Source organism: Arvicanthis niloticus, chromosome 21 (genome assembly GCF_011762505.2).
Source record: "Arvicanthis niloticus isolate mArvNil1 chromosome 21, mArvNil1.pat.X, whole genome shotgun sequence".
Classification (NCBI taxonomy): domain Eukaryota; kingdom Metazoa; phylum Chordata; class Mammalia; order Rodentia; family Muridae; genus Arvicanthis; species Arvicanthis niloticus.
In genome coordinates, this window is record NC_047678.1 from 39,532,746 (window position 1) to 39,558,360 (window position 25,615).

General features: G+C 40.6%; 1 protein-coding gene across 3 annotated transcripts in view; it reads right to left on the reverse strand.

Annotated features, from left to right (window-relative positions):
• Positions 1–25,615, reverse strand: part of Oxsr1 (oxidative stress responsive kinase 1) — an 86,046-nt gene that overhangs the window by 11,453 nt on the left and 48,978 nt on the right. For all 3 annotated transcript variants that reach the window (XM_034484042.2, XM_076917342.1, XM_034484043.2), the window contains 8 exons: positions 23,650–23,751; positions 21,679–21,812; positions 17,066–17,114; positions 16,262–16,327; positions 11,989–12,111; positions 7,491–7,526; positions 1,673–1,819; positions 486–550 (listed from right to left, as the gene is read on the reverse strand). In XM_034484042.2, coding sequence (XP_034339933.1) covers positions 486–550; positions 1,673–1,819; positions 7,491–7,526; positions 11,989–12,111; positions 16,262–16,327; positions 17,066–17,114; positions 21,679–21,812; positions 23,650–23,751 — 722 coding nt within the window. The remainder of the gene's footprint in view (positions 1–485; positions 551–1,672; positions 1,820–7,490; positions 7,527–11,988; positions 12,112–16,261; positions 16,328–17,065; positions 17,115–21,678; positions 21,813–23,649; positions 23,752–25,615) is intronic.

Consider the following 25,615-nt stretch of genomic DNA (forward strand, 5'->3'; position numbering starts at 1 on the left):
CTTGATTCCAACTGTTATTAGTAGGGATAAGGCTGGAACACAGACCTGATACCAATGATGTTTCTTCCTGAGCAATCTACCCAGGCCTTTCTGTACACCCCATCATAAACCAATGACAAAACAGGCAGGAAAACAAAAGGTACAAACTTCTAGGCAGGTTGTTCAACCACAGCCATCAAGTGCCTGTCCTGGTTTGTATGCTCACACGCCCCATCGTCAGACTCCTCCTCAGAGCAACAGCCTGCTCTGCCACTGCCCCAGCATCCTCCATTACAACCCAGACAGCCACGCTGCAAATGCACACACTGTTCCCTCTCCCTACTAAGCAGGTATGCAAAGCAGTTACAGAACCTAAGAGCTAGATTCTCAAACAAACAACCAGCAATTCATGTTGGAAACACACACATCGATATGCAGTACCATCCTCTAAGGCCCAACTATGACAACATCTATAGAGTACTCGGAAACAGCATATGCTCACTTACCTTAATCTTAGCACTAGACTGATAGGGATCTTGGTCTCCTGGGACCGTTCTCCTGAAGACTGAGCCTGAAATGCATTGATATAAAGTCCCTGTCAGGAACATGAAGCAAGGACAATGGCCATCTAAGAAAGATACCTGGCAGAAGTTTTCATCCTCCCCAGCCCAAGTCCTTGTAGCTCCCAAGACAGCCCCTGTGGTGGGAGGAGACACCTCCAAAGGAACAAAAGGCAGCTCTCTGCTAAGTCAGATGGCATCAGAAAGTTAATTCCCAAGGATTCCCAAGTCCTAAAGTAACTGACTCCTAGGACTCCATCCAACCCAAGGTTCCAGGCCTTTTTAAATCTTTCTGAAAACTGTAGAGCTTTGCTTGTTGGGGGACATGCATTATATTTGTCTATAACATAATTCGAATCTTCCTGTCAATTTTTCTAAGACACCTGTATTTTTCCCATGTGACAGATGAAGGAAGGGAAGTCAGCAGTGTGACCAAGTAGAAGTACTCAGAGCAGTGGGCTCCGGGGACAGAACACAAGATAAAGATATATTAAAGAACAAAAGGAAACGTCAGAACTGCCATTTCTTCTCACCTAGCATTTCTAACAACTAATAAATGAGCTGACACTGAAACTCTTACTCAGCCATATGGCATACTATCACATGATACAGAGTACCAGATGGAGCCGCAGTTACTCAGACGCAGGGACTCACAGACATTATTACCCAGACACTGTCACCGCACTACAATTTAATGACAATTGTATATGCTTAAGTAAATGTTACCTAGTTTAACCAAGTCAATTCTCACAAATAGACAAGTATCTTCAACAGAACAAATGTGGTAATAGAGAGCCTGAAGAAGCAGCATGAAGGAGTGTAAGTGAGCAAAGAAGAAACCGACGGCTACCTCTCCAGGCTCAAAGGAGACTCCTCTAACTGTACTTGGCTTCCTTAAACTTTACAAGGATCTAATAACAATATGCTACTAGATTTTCTGTATTTGGTATATTTTCATATCTGACTTACTTGGTTGCTTAAAAACCTGTGTGATCCTTATACAGCTCTTTTATTTGTACCTGTAACACTATCACGACAGAATTTCTCACTTGTTCCAAACCAAAGTATCAATGTGCATTACTGTTTTATCACCTGCCCACGGGTGACAGACCAGGAAAATAGTCCCCACGTACCTGTGCTGGTTTTGTTGGCTCTGCAGGGGGCAGGAGAGAGACTTGAGCTGGCTGTGTGAGCATCTGGCCAGCTGGCTGAGGTAGATGCGCAGAAATCTGTTCTGGAACTTGAAGTAAAGTCCCCACGGGATCAGCTGCTGAGAAGAGCTGCAGTAAACACATGGGGTGCCGCTGAGTGAGTGGGAGCGCTCTGCACCATCTCAGTGAGCTCACAGGGCAAAGACTCAGGCTTTTGTGCCAGGTGATCCATACAGGGCTCACAGTGTGCTGTCTTAATCCTGAATTATTTCAGGATTTCACTGCACTTGTCTGTACTACATACTATTCAGTATTTCTAAGCATTCTAAAATCTTTTTGGTTTTGGTTATTTTAGAGGAGAGAGTTTTGTTGTTTTAGTACACAGGCTGCTCTGGAACTTGCTAGGTAAGTCTAGTCTCACTCAAAATCTCCACTCAGCTTCCCGAGTGTGGGGAGTATAGATGTGTGCCATCCACCTGTCTAGCAACGTTCTGAGGTATAACCTGTGAAAGATGAACCTGGTGGGAGGTGAGTGGGTTGTCACTGCCCGGCCTCTAGAAAAGGGGAAAGTAGATTAGTGCTCTGTGAGAATGCCTGTGTTAAGAGACAGCTCAGAATCTCTTCTTGCTCTGCCAGCTCCTCTCCATATACTCCCACCCACCGTGCATCTGCAGTCAGGAGGCCTCACAGGAGACCAACCAAGGAGCCAACACACCTATGAATTCTGGCATCTAAAACTGTGAGCTAAGAGAATCAAAACACAGAAGAAAAGACAACATCTTCAACAAATGGGAAACCTGATTGTCACGTGCAGAAGAATGAAATTAAGACACATATCTATAACCTGGCACAAAAATTTGATCGAGTCCTCAATTTGAAACCTCAATTTGAAATGGAGGGAAGCTTTGCCAGCTGTCTATCTGAGAGACAATTAATAACCACAATATACAAAGAACTCAAAAGACAAAAGAATCAAGGAAATGAATGATTCAATTCAAAAGTGTTCTAGGAATTACTGACAAAAAGTGCTGGTGAAGTTGTAGGGAAATGTCTGATAAGAAAACTAGCAATAAATCTACTGTAGGACCCAGCCAGGCCACTCCTAGGATATGCCCAAAGGACTTGATATCCTACTCCAAAGACACCTGCTCAACAATGCTCATGGCTACTCTGTTCAATATAACCAGTAAATGGAATAACTTAAAACGCCCTTCAGCAAATGAATGGACAAAGAAAATGTGGTTCATTACACAACAGGTCTAAAGAAAAATGAAGTCATGAACTTCCCAGGTAAACAGTAGACCAAAAAAACCCACAGAAACCAAGAAAGGACCCCGGCTGGGGTGAACAAGGAAAGAAACAGCAGGAAGCAGGTGATGGGAGGAGGAAGTGAGTACAAAGAGGGGCTCCAGCTGGGGAGCAGGGGGGCAGCAGAGAAGAAGAAAACACAAGGGGCAAAGAGCACGGAGGCTTTCCAAGGAGACCCAGTACTGGATATTTACTTACTATTACATACAATCATATTAAAGAAGGAGCTGAGGCAGGAAGGACAGGAGGACAAAGCTAGACATAGTCCACAGTGAGCTCTTGTCTGAGGGTGGAGGACAGGAAGTGTAACTAACACACACTAAACACCGTATGCTTCAAATGCTTAATACAGTTTAATTAGACAATCTGGAGGAAAACCACATCTTGATTATAAAAGTAAGCTAAACATATTTAAAATTAGCTACTGGGAAAAATATCAATATAAGGGAAAATATTTTACTACTAAAAGAAAAGTTAATGGGCAATAATAAAGTCCTACTTTTGATAGAAAATCATAGATAGACAGACATGCGCGCTGGCGTTCTCCCTCTCCGCCCCCCCCCCCCCTTGTTCCCTAATATTGTATATAAGTAAAACCCAAGGAGACTGGCCAGAGCAGTGACTCAATGGTTAAGAGGGCTTAGTGCTCTTGCAGAGGACCAGAGTTTGGTTCTCAGCACCCATATCAGGCAGATAATAACTGCCTGCAAACCCAGCCCAGGGGATCTGATGCACTCTTCTCACCTCTGTGAGCACCCACACCCATGTGTCCCTATACACATACATACATAAAAATTTAAATTAAATTTAGAACTAAAAACTTAATGAACCTTTTGTGTTCATTAATCCCATAGTAAAAAGTGTTGCATTTTCACAGAAAAATAGAAGTTAAAGGTTAGTTCTGAATAAGTTCACCTATTATTAATAGAATTTTAAGGGTCAGCTTCCACATTGTATGATTATCTACATGATTGTATGATATTCCACATGATTATCTACCTTAAAAGACCAAAAGGCTCTAGAAAACAAAGAAATAAAATGTGAAGGGATGAGGCTATAGTCCAGCCTCATATGTACAAAGTCCTAGGTTTGAATCCCAACACTGCATAAAGCCAGGCATGGAAGCACAAGCCTATAATCCTACCCCTAAGGAGGCAGACGTACAAGTTCAGTGTCTGGGTCAGCCTCGGCTAGGTAGTGAGATGGAGGCCAGACTGGGCTATGAGATCCTGTCACCAAAACAAAGCAGGAGGCAGAGGAAGTAAATATGAAAGTCTGAAATCTCAGACTACTGTTGTAGGGATGCCAAATGGCACCACACTAAGAAGACAACACAGCTGTTCTTCAGAAAACAAAACACCAGAGCACAGTGGCGCACACTTGTAATCCCAGTACTTAGATGCTGAGGTAGTGGGATTGTGAGTTTGAGGTCCTGGACAACAAAGTAGTACCTTGCCTCAAACCAAACAAGTAGAAAACATAAACAGAATTCTCACAACTCAGCAATTCCACTTCTAGCTGTCTGGCTCAGAGACCTGAGAGCAGGTGCCGTCCATAACAGCACTATGGACAACTCAAAGGACAACTCAAAGCACTCAAAGGACAGGAGTGCTTCCACTGTTGCGCAGATGAATAAAGAAAAGGCTTCACACCTCTATAATGAAGTGTCACCTGAGAGCTGCTACAACATGGATGCACCACAGGACATCGTGCGGAATGCGGGGAAACACACCAGTAAGAGAAGAACAAACACTGCGGCTCTCTAATGTGAAGCACAGAGAACCATCAAGCTTACAGAGACTGAGAATAGGAGGTAGTGGTCAATAGCTAGAGGTGGGAAAATCCAGTGGATAGCGTCAGCTTGAAAAGATGAAAAGTTCTTGGGACAATCATTGCACTGTGAAATGAATGTACTCAATGTCACCAAACTGGAAATGACTGTAACTGTAAATTTTATATTATATTAACTTTATTATAGTTAAATTAAAAATGATGTAAACAGCATGAGAATATGGGTAGATAAGAATCCACAAGGAGGGGTGGAGAAGTGGCTCAGTGGTTAAGAGCATTGCCTGCTCTTCCAAAAGACCCGGGTTCAATTCTCAGCACCCACATGGCAGTTCCCAACTGTCTCTAACTCCAGTTACAGGTGATCCAACACCCTTACACAGACAGAAACACATACAGACAAAATACCAATACGCATAAATACAAATAAATAAATAATTTTTAAAAATATTTATTTTAATTAAAAATTCATGTGGAGATTCTCTTTTAGGGAAAGAGAGTAGGAAGACTAGAAGGAAACACTCAGGATGATCTGTAAAGTACATTCCTGTTTCATTTTTGAGAAATTAATCAAGGCAAATTAAATCCAAAATTAACAGTTTTCACCTTTCAGTAGCTGACCAGTCAGAGGGGTTTCTTCTACACAATCCAGGTCTACCTGAGCAGCAAAAGCTATAAGCATGTCGGCTGCAGGGATGCGGCTTATGGTGACAAGATTTAAAGACCAAAAAAAAAAAAAAAAAAAAATCGCAGAGCAACCCTTCCTTCTGTTAATTTTTGTTTTGTTTTTTTGAGACAGTATCGCTCAACTGTCTTGAGCTGCCAGCTCCCAATAATGACATGGAGACAATTATTGTTTATTATAGCTCAGGCCTTAGAGTAGGCCATTTCTCAACTAGCTCTTATCACTTCACTAGCCCATCTATACCAGTCCACGTTTGCCACCAACTCTCACTATGTCTCAGTTTGTCGGTCTTCCTCCCTCTCTGGCTGGCAACTTCCACACCTCTCAATTCTTCCTACAGTCCTACCTCTGCACAGAAGTCCTGCCTTTCCTATCCTGCCTAGAGGCTGTCAGCTCTTTATTAAACCAATGAGAAGGTGAGGGAGGTGTTTACAATAGAAATATGATACAGGTACTGAGCAACTGGAATAACAATACCAAAGTCTCAGCTCTCGTAGGAAATCAACACTTGAATAATACAAAGACAACCTTTACACAGTACACAAAGATTATCCCAACAAGACAAGGTTTCTCTGTGTATTCCTGGCTATCACAGAATTCACTCTGTACATCAGGCTGGCCTCAAAATTGAGAGAGCCTCCTGCATCTGCCTCCTAATCTTTTAAGGGGTAGGGTGAAGAACAAAGTCTCAACTATCCCAAGCTAACTTTGAATTCTAACTTTGAACTCATTATGTAGCCAAGAAGGACCTTGAACTTTTAATCCTCCTACCTGCCAAGAGCTGGGATTCCAGGGATATGCATCACACTTTAGTTTTATGTAGCACTGGGGGTGGAACTCAAGGCTCCTGCTATACTGGAAAGCATTCTACCATTGAAGCCATAACCTCAGCCCCTGATGAATTTTCACTGGCCAAAAGAACTGATGGGGCTGTCCATGATGACAGGCCTTGGAAGAAGAATGATTCCGGATGTACTGAGAGTGAGGAATAGGAACACACAGCAGTGGAAGAGTGTCAGCTACTCGAGTGTTGGTAGTTACGATAAACAACATAGCTCTGAGTACATAAATCAGGTACGTAGTAATGCATGTAAATTGCATACTCTATCCACAAAATGAGAGCAAAGGTAAGTTTTTAACCTTTGCTCACATACCATACTCAAAAGAGAAGGTACTACCAGAAGGAAGAATATACAACACAATGCACCAAGAAATCACGTCCCTCTGATAGTAAGACAAAGACTAGTCCACGCTATGGGGCACTGTCTGTGAGATTTCCTATCACTTTCCACTTCAAGCAGACCAAAACATGTGGAGAGCTTTTGGGGCTGCTTGACAGGAATCTGACATTGGCCAAGGACAGGAAATGGGCTTTAGGCAGGAATCTGACATTGGACCAAGACAAGGAAGTATGTTCAGGCAGGAATCTAATTTTAGGCTAAAACAGAGAAGTAATTTTAGTCAGAAATTTAAATCTTAGGCCAAAACAAAGAAGTAGGCTTCAGGCATGAATATGACTGTGAGCTAGGACAGGGACGTAGGCTCAGATATTCTGGTCATCCTCATAAGCCCTTAGAAAACAGTGATCACGGGACTTATTGCCTTGTTTGTTCCTTGACTATTTGCATCTATTGTATTGCTAGTTCCTCAACCTATAACTAACCTAAATACTTGCATGTAATTAAAATGGTTTAAAAGAAAATTGAGAAAAAATAAACCCTTCTCAGCCTTCAGCCTCAGAACTGGCTGGGGTCATGCTGCAATATTGTCTAATCGTCTCTTTTCTTTTAATCTTTATTGGAGAACCTGTTGACTGACTGAGCTGGCTTGGTCAAAACCTAAAACCAACTCAGCAATCAGGGAAGCCAAATTAAAGTCTGGTTGGTATAAAGAATGCCTCATTAACATTTAATCACACAGAGATACAGAGACAAAGACAGACTGGTTGAACAAGCTTAACATTAAGAACAAAATAAAATGTCTATTTTAACAAGAGGTTGATAGCCTCCAGTTACTTACCTCAGAATTTGATAATGAGTCTTTTACTCGGGGAGACTGAAAGAGACACAGAAAAAGATGCTTATAAACTGAGACAGTAAGATGACTTGTCAGTTTAAAGTAGTGAATTCCAAGAAACTGCAAGTAATACTGACTGTAAGTCACTCTGTTCCATTCTGGTCCATAAACTAACTCGAATCTAAGTTTTCTGAAAAGAGAAAGCTGTTGTTGTATCATTACAGTCTTTGTCCAGGTAGTCAATATTGAACATATCAACATACTTACTGTGTTACAAGTTAACAGTTACAGCCAGGCATGGTGACTCATGCATGTAACACCAGCAGGCAGGAGGCAGAAGCAAGCAGATCTACAAGCTGAGTTCCAGTCCAGCCAGGGCTACATAGTGAGACACATACCCTTACCCACCCACCCCTGCACCAATCTCAAACAGAACAGAATATAACAGAGCAAAACAACAACAACAAAAAAATGAATATCAGTTTTATAAGCAAATATCCAGATGATCTGAGTTCCTGTTAAGAATTTGGTTAAACTTAAAAATTAACTGCCCCAGGACACATCCTGGAAGGAGCACATTCCTTAGTCCAAGGACACCTGCTGGATTACCCTGCTGGATTAACATTCAGAGGAAGAAGGGATTAACATTCCCCAGACCACAGGGAAGAGAACCCACCTGAGTGTGGGGACTGCCCAGAGCATGTAGACAACATTCCACAGGACAGACCAACCCTTGACACTTACAGACAAGGGAGGTCCTTGCTACCCATTGCCCAAAGACCAATCAGTTTAAAAGTCACACTGTTCTGACAATCATATTGTGCCTAGTCACTGTTTCTGTAGTACACCCCTTAAACTGTATAAAAACTGCTCTTAACCTCAACTCGGGGTTCTCTTGCCTACAATGCAAGGGAGCCCTGGTGTGCCAGCATCATTAAACCTCATGTTGTTACATTGAATCCCGTCTGTGTGAGTTTCTGGGAGAGCGCACCCCCTGATTTTGGATTTTACAGTCCAACATTCCCAGGAAGTAAAGGTCATCCTTCAAAGCAAAATTCTTTTCACTAATCATAACCATATTTTGTACCTATGATCAAATTACAGAGGAAACTCTAAGCCTTTAAGCTAGTTATTGACATATTTTCTAAGTCTCATTATAACTGTTCTTACACACCCATGTTTATTGCTGTGCTATCTACAATAGCTACATGTCCATTAACAGAAAATTAGATAAAATAAATGTGCTAATTATACAGTGGAATTTTATTCAGCCATAAAGAAAAACAAAAGCATGGCATTTACAGGAAAATGAGTAAAATTGGAAATCATTAGGTTGAGTGGAAACCAGCCACTCCATAAAAGACAAATATATATGCAGTGCCTATATTTAAACTTTTCGTTTGTATTTGCATTTTCAGTGAGTCTAGAAAGAGAACGGTAAGAGTTGAAGAAGATATTTTCCCAAGAGTGGGATGAAAATCATGGGATATATATGGCATGAAAAAAAGAACAGGAGATACTCAAAGGGAGGAAGGAGAACCAGGAAGACATGAACAAGAAAGGAGATGGAGCAAGAACATGGCAGTGAACAAGACAAGAAGAACAAGGTGTGAACAGAAATGCAGAGCAAAACCCACTACTTTGTATATTTTGTTAAACTGATTTTAAAAATTCTCAAGATAAATTAAAAAAAAAAAAAAAAAAAAAAAAACCTAAAATGAGAACAATCCTATGGCCAAGCATAGCTCGACTGTATATATGTGTGAAGGAAAGGAATATAAGCCAGAGCACACAGATACATAGGTTTCCAGGTTTAAAACTGTCAGCCTTACAACAGCCAAGACACGGAACCTGGTAAGAGGGCCATCAACAAGATTCCATTTTTTGGAGATGAATGAAACTGCAAATAAAGTTAATAAGCAAGACTCAGACAAATTATATAACCACATTTTCTGTTATATAAAGAATCTATGGGCTGGAGAGTTGGCTCAGAGGTTAAGAGCACTGACTGCTCTTCCAGAGGTCACAGTTCAATTCCCAGCAACTACATGATGGCTCACAACCATCTGTAATGAGATCTGGTGCCCTCTTCTGGCCTGCAGGTGTACAAGCAGGCAGAACATTGTATACATAATAAATAAATAAATAAATAAATAAATAAATAAATAGTCAATCTAGGCTGAAAGAGATAGCAGAGAGAAGAGAGGAAGAGACACACAGCAAGGCACACAAGCTCAAATAAGCAGACTAAGAGAGATGGGTTCTGCACATGAAAGCAGAGGGGAGGCTGTGCTAGAGGAAGACAATGGAGGACAAAGTGCAGCAGTGTATATGGAGGAAAATATGCCAAAGGAGCCTACTACCCTATATGGTGACTAAACCCTTCTACTTACAAATCACAGAATTATTGGTAAGCAATGGACGAAATTCACCTTGCCTAGTACCTGACACATAAGGCAGACAGCCTGCCTGTGCCAGTGTGAATAGATACAAAAGTAAAGGGAAGCCAGGCAGTCAGTGGTGGCGCACGCCTTTACTCCCAGCACTTGGGAGGCAGAGGCAGGCAGATTTCTGAGTTCAAGGCCAGCCTGGTCTACAGAGTGAGTTCCAGGACAGCCAGGGGCTACACAGAGAAACCCTGTCTCAAAAAAAAAAAAAACAAAAAAAAAACAAAAAAAAAAAAAAAAAGTAAAGGGAAGCAGCATGAATGTCATCATTAACAAAGAGACATCACAAATGGCATTTGTGGCTACGTTACTTATATTTTAAAATCTAAACAACAACATGAAAATAAAATAAGAGAGGAAACAACACATAAATGTCTAGTATTACACTCAGGCAAAAGAATAAGTGTCTGCACTATTGCAATGCCTGACATGGGACAGACTGGGGAGGCTGATGAAGGATAAAGGAATGGTAAGTAATCTTGAAGGACAGAACAGAAACTATCCAAAATTAGAAGAGAAACAAATGTTCACCATTTGTGTCTTTTGCAGGACTTTTCTAACTTAATGCTTAATATATATTTGTCAATTTTCATTGACAAGATCTTTAAAAAACTTAGCTATACAAAAGAATCATACTTTAAGAAACTTAACAGGTAAGCAAAAATTCTATGTTGATCAAGAGTCCTAAGGACACCACTGGGCATGGTGTACACAGCATTAAACCCAGCACTAAGGAAGCAGAGGCAGGAGGATCTCTGTGAGTCTAAGGCCAGAATGCTCATAGAGGTCTCCAGGACAGCCAGGTCTGCAGAGAGACTGTCTCAAAAACAAAACAAAACAAAACAAAACAAAACAAAACAAAACAAAACAAAACAAAACGGTCCTAAGAACTCAATGAGAGCAGATCCACAAGGCAAACATGCCCATTGTTAAACTCACCCACTCCAAAAGAAAGACCCCAAGGCTTCTAACACAAGCACCTATGTACGTACACACAAAGATAAAGACAGACACATAGACACACATACACAGCAATATATACAGGATATCCAGTATATACTAACTAATGAAGTCTACTATTCCTCTCCAAGTAAAACATATTATGTTGCAAGGCCTTCTAGTTACAATTCTTCTGCAGTGTCTAGCTGTAGTAAGAATTTTGGAATTTTGGTTTCTTTAAAAAAACACAGAAACAGGGCTGGAGAGACGACTCAGTGGTTAAGAGCATTGACTGTTCTTCCAGAGATCCAATAATACTCTCTTCTGGTGTGTCTGAAGACAGCTACAATGTACTCATATACAATAAATAAATGAATCTTTAAAAAAAAAAAACACCACAGAAACAAGAACATGCTTTTATCTTAATCCTGTAGGAGGATGTGACATGAGACTTCTTCAGATTGTCCATAGCAGCTGACTATGATTTATCTGCCTCATGCTATAGAAGGGGCTTGATTTTGCCAGCTGCAGATAGTTTCTGCAACTTGTGACATTTGGAATTCTGGGAACTTTTCAGAGGGCATATAAATACTAGCACTGCCACCCCCTCCCCAGGGAGGGGCTTGTTGGTTGTTATTGGTTGGTCGCATTTTGGTAAAAAGTCATGCACAAGATGAAACAAGAAATTAGCTATCCTGACATGAAGTTCAAACTTGCCCCATAGAACTTGACACCCCCAACCAGCAGGAAGCAGTCTAAGGATAATGGCGCCTCCTTTTGGACCCCTAACTTTATTCAGAGAACTCTTCCTTTTATCCTCTTACTGGTGTTAATGGGTTCAAAGAGTAGAAGCCACAGAGTAGTGAACACTGGCTACATCTAGCCATTAGTGCCATTCAGTTCCTCTCCACATCAAGATAGTTTTCCCCTCTAGATGTGGCTACTTTAACACATCCTAAATGACATCACATTGAGAGACTGACATTCTAATTTGCTACATAGAATTAACTAGAAAATCCTGTCTGTGGCACTTGTCTTCTGTTTTACCTCTTTCAGCTGTAACAAAGACTCAGAGGCAACTCTAGAGTCTACACAGTCCTGTGCAACCAACTTACCCTGAGCTGAGAAATGGCAGCTCTCCCTTCCTCGCTCTCCTCATCAAGCTCATCGTCACTCCACTCCCAGCCTCCGTCCTCTGTCTTATGGAGACGGCCGCTGGAGCCGGGGACTCTGCGGACCTGAGCGAGAAAGGTATGTGGGTTATGGAAGTGCTTTGTATACACTCAAAAGGAACCTTAATTCTATTTCCCACCCCTCTATCAACTAAATAAAATAGTAACTGAGTCGTGTGTCCCTAAAATGTCACATCTTCCAACCCTCAATCTGCTCTGCCCAGTACTTTAACCACAACCCTCTTTACTCTGAACCCCAATAACATTGTTTATGTTAGAACACAGGGCAAAAAAAAAAAAAAAAAAAAAAAAAAAAAAAAAAAAAAAATCTAACATATTCATATACCAAAACATTTAAAGGAGAGGATGATGATTTCAAATACACTGCAGACAAACCCAAGGAAAAGCATTCATTCTTTTCCCAACGTTTTTTTTCCTCTTTTGGGTCAGGACCTTACTGTGTAGCTCTGGCTAGCCTGGCACTTGCACTCTAGACCAGGCTGTGACATTGATCAGCCTGCCTGTCTCCAGAGTGTTGGGATTAAAGAGGTGCACCAACATACCCAGCTTTAACCTTTTCATTCTAATTTATAAAGAGAGCAAAAGGAGCAGGAATTCAAAGCCACCACTGGAAATAAGTGAGTTAAAAGGGCAGCCTGAGCTACATGAGACCCTCACTCAAACAAAACAAAACCACCAAGCCCACTATCACTTCCTAATTTTAGCTTTCTTTGGAAAGTTATACTCATCTCTCTGCTGTGTATATAACATTACTGCTTGATATTTGTGTGTGGGTGTCTATTTTAGGAGTTATCAATGTTTGGGGTTTTCCACAGTGGAAGATGAACATCTTACTATAATCTGTGTCCTACTCTCTTCTTAAAGTCTTGCTTAGTAATTAATCTCTTCCCTACATTCAGAAAAATTAATTATTCTACCACAGCCATCTTCTTTAAGAAGCCTTAACAGAGCCAAAGGATATTTCCTAGATCTCATGACTTTCAGTCTCATGTACTTCCTCCAGGATTGGCATGGTACAATTTAATAAAGCCAACTATTTTTCCAAATTTTAATTTTTAATGTATGAGTATTTGCCTGAATGTATATCTGTTTAGCATTTGATGAAGGCTACAGAGGCCAGAAGAGGGTTTTAGATTCCCCCTGGAACTGGGAGTAACAGTCATGAACCACCATGTACGTGCTGGGAATTGAACTAGGTCTTCTGAAAGAGCAGACAGTACTCTTAACCACTGAGCCATCTTCACAACCCCTAAAGCCAGATGTTTTCACCTTTCCTCAATTCCATCTTAAACTGGAGTCATGACATGGTTAGGAAAAGGATCCAACCCAGAGAACCCAAGGTAGAACTGACCTAAAAACCTCCTCCAAGTCCTAGCTTTCATGGTGCAGAAGGCACCAACCAAGCTTCTGAAGGAGAAGCAACCAATAGTCCTACCCAGCTATAGCACCTATGAACCACAACAACAATCAGCATGGCATCCATACAATACTGACCTCCACACCTTAGTGGTAACAGCAGTTCTCTAATTGGACTTAATTTTTGCTCAACAAAAAGGGAAACTAGCCTGGTACCAACCAACCACGCAGGGCTAATGGGATCAAGGAAAGCCTCCAGTTGTCACTCTTACTAAGCCAGCATAATCTCTAATCACATTTTGATTATTTGTCCTTATACCCACAGAGAAGTAGAGCCTACACCTCCACCAACAAAAATCACTTTGCTAAGATGGAGATCAATACAGAAAACTACAACCAATCAAGATGTATAGTATAAACCCCATCCCAACGGATTCATCTATAACACAACTGTTGCACCTAAGGCTCAGGGAACATTTCCAAAGACAGAGTTTATGACCATTTTTTTTATTACTGTTTTCAATTTACTACTATAAATGATGATCTCATTTTAAAATAATAGCTTCACACACCACACAAGTTACACAATGAGGAAAGTTCAACTGACTGGTTTCTCATTATGTAGAGTTGTATAGGTATTGCTACATTCGAATTGAGAACATGTTGATCACTATTCTTCACAGAACTCACTGCCCGTTTCTTCCCCACTTTCCTCAGTTCTGGGAAACTGGCTTACTGCATGTCTCTGTGCACTCTTGAACAGCTCACACAGAATCATATAGTATGTACTATTATTAACACGTTTGTAAAAGTTCATTCATGTTATAACATGGATCATTACAAATGCTCCTGAACTTCCATATATATATATATATTTCTTAATACATATATTTTTAAAGTAAACCAAAAATACATTTGATCTACCTACCCTAAGAGTACCAACAATAAACTCCAAGTGACACTGGCTATGTGGCTGACTAGGAGCTGCCAGACTCTCCAAGGAGCATGGAACTTAATAGCTAGTTCAGGGGAAAATGTTTATAGCATAGTGTTCATGTCTCCTTCACTTCCTACCCTACCTCCCTCCTCCTCATAGTGGATGAGGGCTCACTACACTGTTCACTCTAGTCTCAAACTCCTGAGCTCATGTGACCATACTGCTTCAACCTCCAGGTACTAAAATTAGAAGCATGTAGTACTAATCCTGGCAACTGCTACCAAATGAGTTATGACTTCTCATGAAGTCATAATGGAAGCACTGGTAAGTGGAGAAGCATCTGTGATTTATTAGCAAGTCGTATTTCATTATGTGGACACGATATTTGTCACAGCTGATAAAAGATGCCTAAGCCAGCCTCTGGCTTTCCATCCTTTTGTTTCAGCTGCCAAAACACTATAGGCAACAGGTTACAGGCGTGCGCTCTGCGACCCAGCTTGGACTACCCTTGAGATCAGAATTCACTGATCTTAAAGAAATTGCAATGCAGACATTGAACAATTTCAATTAGGACTTAAACTGTAACTACAAACATAGATGTTTTAAACTGCATTCAAATTCTTTGCAAACGTTTACTAAATACAAAGAACTGAGCTAACCACTGAGATGTGGTGAGGTAAGCTTTTGTTCTAATAATGTAGAGAGACTGTCATGTGTTAGATGGTGATAAGTTCTTCAAAAAAGTAAAGCAGAACATGATGGAAGAGAAAGTCATGGGAAGAAGTACTGTAGGGCAAGGGGTCAGAGAAAACTCCTGTAGGAAATGCTACACTGATGGCCTACAGTGAGGTGGTGCAATGCACAGAGTGTTTCCCCAAGTAGCCAGCCATTCTGAACTTTCCGTTCCTCAGATGTCAGATGTCAATCATCTGGGACCAACCTACTGTGCCCTAAGCCTGTGACTCAGCTAAGTGACAGCAACTGATAAACACAGGAGAATGAAGAGCAAGTGAAAATGGAAGGGACCTTTTCTAGATGAGAAGAAAAGGCTAGCTGCTCAGGAACACTCTAGAAGAAAATGAAGGTCTCTTAATAACCAGCCGTGAGCAGAATGGCAAAGCTCTGAGGTGAAGGGAAGCCGAGGTGCTCTTAGTGACTGTTAGTGAGACTACAAACTCCGAATATTTAACATACATTTGTTCTTTATTAAGCAAAACCTCTAGATAATGGCAGAAATCTCCAGAAGTGACATGTATGCGTAGTGAGCTTCTCCCAGAATGGTCTAACTTCCCAGACAGGTCTTCTACTGTATCATACTCAACAGAGGGTCTTGGTCTTCCCCTCCAGTCTATCACCAACAGAAATCCAATAGACAGCATTTTCTTCACATTTGCTAAATCTCCCTTACGGGGAGAAGAGTAAGGAAAATGGGGGATTTTATTTTGGTGAAATGGCAAACATATATTATGTCCAAAATAGAACTTTAATGCATTTCTTATGCTCAAACTATGGACAACGTTCTTAGACTCACCACACACAAAATAAAGTGTTCTGTTATAACACGTCTGGAGTTTGGAGGTGATATGACTTATACCCCAAGCTATAATTGCTATGCAAAATCTCCATCTCACTCTAGATAGCTGAAAACAGTGATTCAACAGGGTTTGAACTGTCTCACTGCCTTCCTTGTTATGCTTGGAGACAGTACAGTAATACCTAAGCACACAGCTGCCAGGTATCTGCTGACTGGATATATCAAATTCGTCAAAAAGCTGAAAATAAATAATGCTCATTTCTGTTTACAGAATAGTACTCAGTTTAAAAATGCAAAACAAGCAACAACAAAATCCCCCGCAAGTCTATTCTAAGCAACCCTAGAAAATTGAATTAAACATCGCTTACCTTTTTAGATCTTTCAGAAATGGTAGGTGCTCTCTGTAGTATTTTTTCTTGAAGAAATTCTTTATTCTGGAAAAGAAAAGTCATTTTTCAGAACTTTTTATTGAACCAACCATGTGACACAGATGTCAGTCACAGTTAATATGTAGTGAGTAAAGTGCTCTGTGAAGAGATGAGGGGTTTCTGCTCCAAAGGTTTTTACACAACACTTTCATTATTTTTCACCTAGAAACAAACCTTCAGTGTGTACTAGAAACCGTTTTCTATGAGAAGCTCACTTTACTGTACTTTCTTTGTCTTTGTTTGGTCCTAGATTGCCAAACATACTAACTCATTAAGTTGATATGAGGCATTTGGTAGTTCAGCACTAAACGTTGAAATGACAGCTCAGTCTTCATAGACTGTTTTTACAATAGGAAAATGTTCATGTGTATACAGATGTATGTGCATGTGTGTGTACTATGGCCAGCATTTACTTTGTTTTTTAAGATAAAATCTCTCTCTGAGACTTGAAGTGCACCAGCCAAGGAGCTCTGGAATCCATCAGTGTCCACTTCCCCAGTTAGAGAATTATAAGCCAAGTTTCCACACCTCACTATTGTTATGGTCCTAGGGATCAAATTTCTGTCCTCATGCTTGTGTGGGAAGCATTTCATTCCAGCTCCCAAAACAAGTTATCTTACTTACCAAAGACTGCATACATAATACCTTATTTTATCTACCATCACGTCTCCAAATGTAATCATCTTAGGAAATGCACCTGTGAACACAGTGTGAGTAACTGAGGAACATCTTATGAATGCCCACCTTTGCTTTCTGGAAAAACTTGTGCCTCAACAGTTCTGCTGCTGTTGGTCTAAAAGCAGAAAGGAGAGTTTTCAGTTTTCAAGCATATTGTGAATTTTCATCTTCAAAAATGAGAAACTATTTCTTGGACAGCTACCTAAAAACTTAGTACGTTCCACTTTCCTTCACCTGCTAAACATCAGGTTGCTAAATAATGTTGGTACAGGACACTGAGTAGAACAAAAACTCAAACCGAAATGGCCAATGAGTGGCCAGGTATTGGATAGCACCTTTAATCCCAGCACTCAGGAGAGACAGGCGGATCTGAGTTTGAGGCCAGCCTGGTCTACATAGTGAGTTCCAGGACAGCCAGGACTACACAGAGGAGCTTCTAGGGGTAGTGGGGATAAGAAAAGTGATAATGACAATTATAGAATGTTTGCAAAGTTTATTAGTGAACTACTGTTTCTGGAAGAGAATTCTTAGGGACTCCCAATGTTTGTATTTAGCAATATCATTTTAAGGGAGCCAGATAATAACTACCTAAAAGTTTTACCAAAGCATAAAAATATATTTGAACTGGAAGAAAAGCAATCAAAAAGTTGGTTCCTGTTACATAGCATCCCAACAAGTTTAATTTTAAGGCAACTATGGATTCTTGGAGATGACTCAATTTTTTTTAAGAAAAAAAAAAAAGGAAAAAAATTTCAATTTTCCAAATTTAACCCAAATCCAGTTAAGTTCAGTAATGCATGATCTTGTTTGGAGTAAATTCTTCATCATCACTTTACAAGCTTTTAAAAGAGGATCACTAAGAATAATTTACTCTTCAAAGACCACATCTTATCACATACATGGAATGCTAGACAATGCTATTTCTCAGAAGCTCAGGGGTACAGAGCACTGCTGAGGACAGGTGTGTACTGAGGAGCTTGTGCAAGCCTGGTAAGCATGTACCTCTGAATACAACATCAGCCTCAACAGTGGCCCTTAAACACTGCTATGCGTAGAACACCTGGCCGGTATTTTCAATTCCTCATCAAAAGCATAGAATTTGGGAGAAAGAGCCAGGTATTGGTAGTTCTTAAACCTTCTCAGATTAAACTTCAAGCTTGAGAACTAATGCTTATGAAGATTAATATAGATAGGAAACGGGCCAACAGCAAGTGCCTATAAACTGAAGTTAAACAGTGACATTCTTATTTTTTTCAAGCAGTAAAGATCTCAATGGTGCAAAACCTTCTTTGCCCAAAATAACACCTTACTACTCATTTCTTTGTTCTAGGTCCATTTCCTTTTTTCTAAAGTACAACTTTTGAAGAGAGAAGTCTAGATTATTACAACAACAACAAAAATCTTCATTTCATGTGCACTCTGAGTAATACAAATGTGACTGCCTAGAGAACTGACAGTTATTCTCAGTCAGCATTACTTTTGTTCTGGCCTTACCCTCGTGACTTTGCTGTCGTGGACCTGCAGTCAGGGTTAGGGTTTGGAGACTACTGAGGCTACACAAGGTGGGCACTGACAGGAGAGAAGGTATGCTGTGTGGAACTTGGAACAGACAGGCTTTTTTAATATGGGGATTCAAGAACTAGAAAGCCCATTCTATCTTTCCATTATTGTTGTTGTTAATTTATTTTATTTCTTTAAGTCTCGTGTGTCCAGGACTAGCCTCAAAGTTGGCTGAATAGCCACAGATGACGACTAACCTTCTCTTCCTCCCAGTTCTACCCTAATGCTAGGATGGAAGGCCTGTGCCAACACAGTTTATTTCAGCTGTTATTTGAATATCACTTGTCCATTCTCACTAATCTCTCCTTAAGAATTCGTGTGACTATATATATATAGGTTGAACATCCCATTTTATTACAGGCGACTTGCACAAGGCTGCTTAAGCTCCAATCTGTTTCTTCCTTTGTGAAGCAGAAAATGGAAACGCTGACCTGCTGGATTCCTGTGAAAACGAAGTGAGACAGCACACAGTGTGTGTGCTCACATGGCGCATGCACTCACACGTTCACACGCACCGCTAGTTAATCAGTCAATAGTTTGTTATTTTCTTTCATTTCTTCTGTTTAATGGAGTTGTTTTTTGTGTTATTTGACCTTAAAATACTTAAACAATGCTTAATTCTCTACTTCCCAGAGATTTAAATATATAGAGAGCCTTATTAAAGAGTTGAAAGGACAGTCCACAGTTCTTTCACATTCTTCACTAGATTCACAGTTAACATTTTATGTATCCAAATTATAGTTACCAAGAAGTATCCTAACCATCAACACCAGTAGTCTTTCTAACTAGAAACTGCAGCTCTTTTTGGATATCTTCCATTTCCCAGAGGCTTGTCTGACACCCGCGGCATCCCCCGTCACAATTGGACTCTCCAAGTCCAATTACTCTAACAGTCATGCTTTTCAATTTTTCTCTTTGCTTGATACTTCTGACAAATGCTGGTTGAGTATTCTATAGCACATTCCTCAGCTTGGGGCTCTTGGAGGTGAAAAGCTTCACCAGGCAATGCACGTTTCTTACTGCATAGCTTTTATTTCATTATGCTGTACCCTTGATCATTTAGGGGAGAAAGGTACCTGCCTACCAAGCCTCTTTACTGTTAAGTTCTTTCTTCACACTTTATTCAATCAGGAGCAAATCAAGAGTCCAGCCCACACATTTTAACTGAATCTTTCAGTTCTAAATGTCTTGCTTGATTCTTTGGTCAAGTCTTTTCCCATGGTTTTGATTTATAGTTTTAATAAATTTGAATATTTATAAGCTTTCCAGCTACCACTGAATTATCCAAACTTCTTGAAGAACTAATGCTATTGTATGCCAATTCTAGATCATCTTACATTGCCGCCATGTGTGCTGCAGCTTGAATGGCTGACAGCACCATGAACTGGGCGTGTTGGTCTCGGGAGCTATGAGACCTGGACCGGCAGGTGTGTTCCAGTACACTTCTGAAGCTGCCTAACAGTATTTCTATGCTTAAGAGGTGCTGGGTATGCATTTAGTAAAGCAAGTACAAATTCAGACTCTCAATCTGTAGGAAGTAAAGTCAAAACAATGAGAGATTTTGTTGCTTCTTGGAAATGACTGAGAAGGGAGGCTTCTTGTATGTGTGTGCTATACACATAATACAGAAGCAACTCATATGCACAAACTAAACAATTTATAAAAAAAGGAGGAAGATGTTTTCTGATGGTCCTCTAAGTAGGAACTCAGCTGAACATTTCCTCCAGGTGGACCTATGATCCCAATTCCAAGAGTCACAGCATCAGTCAAAACCACAAGCTCATGGGATATTAGACTGAGTAGTATTCTGCTGATGGCCACTGGATTAGTTAGAGGTTCTTCTGTAATTTATATAGTCTTCACTATTTCTGGCACCTAAGGATCTTCACATTTGATAGATTTTTGCTTGTTATTTCTAGGTATTTGTAAAAAGGAATATGTTGGTTTTGTCAGCTAACTTGGCAGAAACAAAGGAATTCCCTGTCAGTTTAAGAAATTCTAAAACCATGAACATAACCTTGGCTGCCTATTTCCTTATACTTTCCAACCTTTCCAACCTTTCCAACAGTAAATTCTGAAGCCCCATTATATATACTAGACACATGACCAAGGATGTCAAAGTCTTTTGTCGACCTTTAGAGAAAACAAAAATTAAACAACTTTTAGTACTAAGAAACGTAGTGGAATATACAGTCTGCCCGTGGTATCCCAGGAGAACTGCTTCCAGGACCCCTTTGCCAACAGCAAAACTCTGATAGCCAGTCCCTTGTATTTAGATGGAATGGTATCTGTGTAGAACCCACATAACCCTCCTGCACTTTATACCATCTCCAGCTTAACCAGTACAGCTGCTACCATGCTAAGTAAACCGTGATGCTCAAGGAATGAGGACAAAGAAAAGGCTGGTGATGCTGAGTACTGATAGAATTTGATCAGAGTCCTCGGATCCATGGGTAGATGAATCTGTAGCTGCGGAGGTGGTGGATATGGAAGCTGATGCACACATGAAAACAAAGTAGACACAGGGGGGATACAGCTCCAAGTTACAGTCAAGAGTCAAGTTCCACCTCTAGGACTAGGGATAAGGTAGCCTCAAAAATACAAGTGATACTCAGTGATCTCGCCTACGGTGCTGCTCAACCACACCACACATAAATACCCTTAGTTAAGAACCTGCTGTTTACCATTCAATGTGTCTAAAGCCAACAAGGAAACTATATGAAACTTTGATTACTAAACTCTTTCCTACATGGAATATAAATGTGTTGTTATAGTCCTTTGTAAATTGTAAATGGCAGTTATATTTTAAGTGAAGGTTGAAAAAAGAAAAACTTGCCCATTAACATGGCATTTTACTAATAGAGAATTCACAAATATAATTTCATAGTTTTAAGAAATTAATCAAGAAATAATCTGGGCAACTTATATACTTATAAGTACAGAAAATCAACTCAGTCCCTTCCAATCTTATAAAATGGTCTTTATGAATGTTTCCAACATTTTTAATTCATTCATTTTAAGAATACACACATAATACTGTGTATACAAATGTAATTCTTAGGGTTTCCCACACATCTTATGTATCAGAAGAGATATGTCATGTTTATCTAATATTTTACCTTTTTTCTGGATCCTTTTGAAGGCACAGTGAAATCATTTTTCTAAATGATTTTCCATATTTTTTCAGCATTTCTTTATCTTGAACACCAGTTTCCAAAGAAGGAGGATCGTTCTGGAGTGTCAGCATTAAAACCTGTATAGTAAGAATTTTGGTTTCTTTAAAACCCAGTGATGTTATGTGACTATGTTTTTGCTTTAATCCCAGGTATAGGGGTACTTCAGATTGTCTACAGCATCTAACTATGATTTGTCTCATGCTCTAGGAGGGATGTGATTTTTGCCAGCTAGAGGTAGTTTACAACTGGGATTCTGGGTACTCTTGAGAGTGTATAGATGGGAGAACCCCAAGAGAGCCTGTGGAGGCTCTGCTCTCCCTGCTGCTGCTGCTGGTTTCTGTTACTGCAGTTTGTCAGGTGGTCATGAGCAAAGAGATGAGAAGAAGAAATTGGATATCCTGACATCAAATATTAGACTTGCCCCAAGGAACCTGATGCCCCTAATCATCAGGAAGTAGTCTAAAGAGGTCTCTTCTATGACCCCTTTCCCCTCTAACCTTCTTTCCTCCTACCTAGTGTTGGGGGGTTGGAAGTGATCAGGGTGAAATTAGGGTTGGAAGGGAGGTAGATATAGGAGCCCACAGAAGTATACCAATAAACCTGTAAAAAATGTCAGTCCAGTATAAACATATGAAGACTTCACAGTCTGAATAAAGCTTCCCAACACACAAGCAGATTTTACTTTCTAATAGCTGACGTTAAGGGGCTGGAGATGGCTGAGCTTGCTGTGAGTATAAGGACCTGAGTTCAGTCCTTCAGAACTCACATGGAAAGCTGGGTGTGGTGCTCTATGTCTGCAATCCCAGCTGAGAAGAGGAAGTGGGCTTGGGGGAGGTGGTCCTTGGGGCTTGGTGGCCAGCCAGGCCAGCCAAACTGGCAAGCTCCAGCGTTCAGGGAGAAACCCTCTCTCAAAATATAAGGCAAAGAGTGATTGAGAAGCATAGTTGACAACAACCTCTGGTCTCTAAAAGCACACACATACGTGGGTATAAACACACACACGGGCACACATACATACAAGTTACCATCTAGGTGGGCTTTTAGAGTCAGGGCTATAGCTCAAAGGATATATGGACTTTGCTAGCATGTGTGAGGCCCTGGGCTCAATACCCAACATCACAAGAAACAGACTAGTTGTTCAGAGCCCAAGGCTTCCATGTTTACTGGACATTAGCTAAAGCTATATATAGATGGTGGATCCCCACAAGGGCCCACTGTCGACTGCTGTTAAATCCTTCGATTACAATCCCTCATTTCTTCATGTCCACAGACCTAGTTCTTCCATTGCCAGACTGTAAAAATAGAAACATAAAAACCACAGCAGAAGACAGCATGGCCACCTTAGCTTCTCCTAGTGCTTGCCCTGTTTTTCCTTGACTTCTCATAGTATGGAGCCTTCTCTTCCAGAAATTTCTATTACAGAAATCACCAACTGTTTGTTTCAGTAACAAAGCTACATCTGGTTTACATTCTTAGTTCACATTCTTCCTGAGCCCCCTGCACCTTAGTTACTCTGTCAGCAGAGCCTATGAAAGGCAGATGAGTAGAGAACCAAGGCAGTCGGATAACAGACACCAAATGCAGTTAGACTCAATAGCTCTGTGTGCGCAGACCAGCAAGCCAACTAAAGCTCAGCGATTCTGTAGAAGAGTTCAACAGCTCTGAGTCTGGGCATGGTGATGGCTATACATCGTGAACATACTTATCACTTAAATACAATCAAAAATGGTTTGTCCTGGATTTGGTCCCTATACAATACAAAGTAAAAATGGTTAAGTTGGTAATCTTATTAGAAAGATTATATTTTGCTATAATACACATAAAAACTCTAGGAAAATAACTATTGGTATGATTAGCAAATGTAAAAAGTCGCTGGGTCGTGAGCTGGAGTAATACTGTGCATATGAACCTCACCTTCATTGGTGGATATTTATGATATGGAGCTGCCCCTGTGGCCAGTTCAATCGCTGTGATTCCAAAACTCCAGATATCAGCTTTAAAATCATAACCTCGAACCTGAAAGGGATTGGGGGGAGATGGGAGGGGAGAGGTACACATTACTTTAACCAGGCTAAAACACCTTTATAAACATTTCTAGTATGTCATGAAAAATTGGGGGTCAGGGGAGGCAGAAGTGAGAGGTCTCCCTGTGCAGCCCAAGTTAGCCTTGAATTTTTGACTCTTCTCCTTCAGCCTCTTAAGCAGTGGGAGTACTTATAAGAGTGCACTACCAAATGTGTTCACAAACTTTAAACCAGTAAGCTATTAATTATTATACTCATTTAAAAGAACACTATAGTCAGTTACTAGTAGTACTTATTAAGTCTATATGAAAACATAGAAAAGTGTTCATGATGAAGCACTTATAAAAGTATAAAACTATCATTAAGCTTGATAATTAGAAGGTTCACTCTATTTACCAAAAACAAAACTAAAAAGAAAAAAAAAAAGAAAAAAACAAACTAGAGCCAAGGTTTTCCATAATCCTTTCCAAGTGTTCTATGACATTATTTTTCTTCCTTCCTTCCACGTCTTTCCCCTTACTGGCCTCCCCACCCTTCCTTTCCCCTCTCCCTTGTCCTGAGACTCTTGTTTATGTTCTAGAACAAGAGCTCATTAAGTAGGCCCGACTAGCCGAGAGCCAAGAGCTCTACCTGCCTCATCTCCTGAGTGATGGGAGCGTGTGCTAGGAATGCTACCATCATAAAGGGCTGTGGATAGTTTTTAACATTGACATGAACAGGCTGCTGGATTTCTCACCGCCTCCACTGCCACCATCCTGTCACAGTCACACATTTTTAATCTTCTATATTGAGCTACATAGGAGAAGGTTGGTCTCCAAAGTTTGTAGCACAAGACTTAAATTCAGTGGTCAGTATATATGCTGTTCTGCCTTCTGGTACAGCAGGAGGGTCTCCAAAGGAAAGTTCCCTCCATGGACAATACTTCCCACGCCCATGAGCTTCTCTACCAGACAGATCAGGGGCAGATCCTGCTTATCTGGGAAGTAGGTTTAGTCCCTACCATATCCTCCATCCTGGGAAAACCAATGAAGTCTTATATTTCTTCATACCACTCCCCTGCCCCAGCCTTTCTCTACAGCCTATGCTTGTTCATTCTGTTCCTGAGTGCCGCAGCCTCTTAAGACCCTGTATGGCCTGGAGTGCCCTCCTTCCACAGGCTCTATATGGTAATATATGTATGTATATAGGAAAATATATATATATAGTAATTCATCTGTGACATTCACGAATAAATCCCATACAGTGTTGAAAGTAACCTGGAGTCTTGAGAAGTAGGCTGGTTTGCATGTAACTTAGAAATCATTTACACCTGGTAGCATGAACGAGTCATCAGTGAATACATGCACTCAAGAAAAAAGGAACCTTAGCAAATGACCTTAGCAAACATCATCTTCTTTTCTTTTTTGAGACAGTGTCTGGCTATATACTCCAGGCTAGCCTCAACCTCATGATCCTCCTGTCCCAGCCGGTGACTGGACAACCTGTGTACCCTACCAATTCCTACAGGAGGATTCAAGAGTAGATAGAGCCAGACCTAGTGGCACATGTGTTTAGAGGCAAGAGATCTCTGAGTTTGAGGCCAACCTGGTCTACAGATGAGTTCTAAGACAACCATGGCTACACAAAGAAACTCTGTCTTGAATAACAAAACAAAATAAAACAAAAGGAACAGATGGGTCAAAAGAGGTCAGAGAAACAGCCTGACAGCAGGAGAACAACAGACACTGTATAACTGGGAAGTGAATAATGCTGCAGTGCTCATCTGTTAAGTACCATGAGAGAGGTAAGAGAAGGACTACAGAATGAGTACTGAGATCAGCGGTGTTTAATGTGTGGGAAAACACATGACAAGAGGC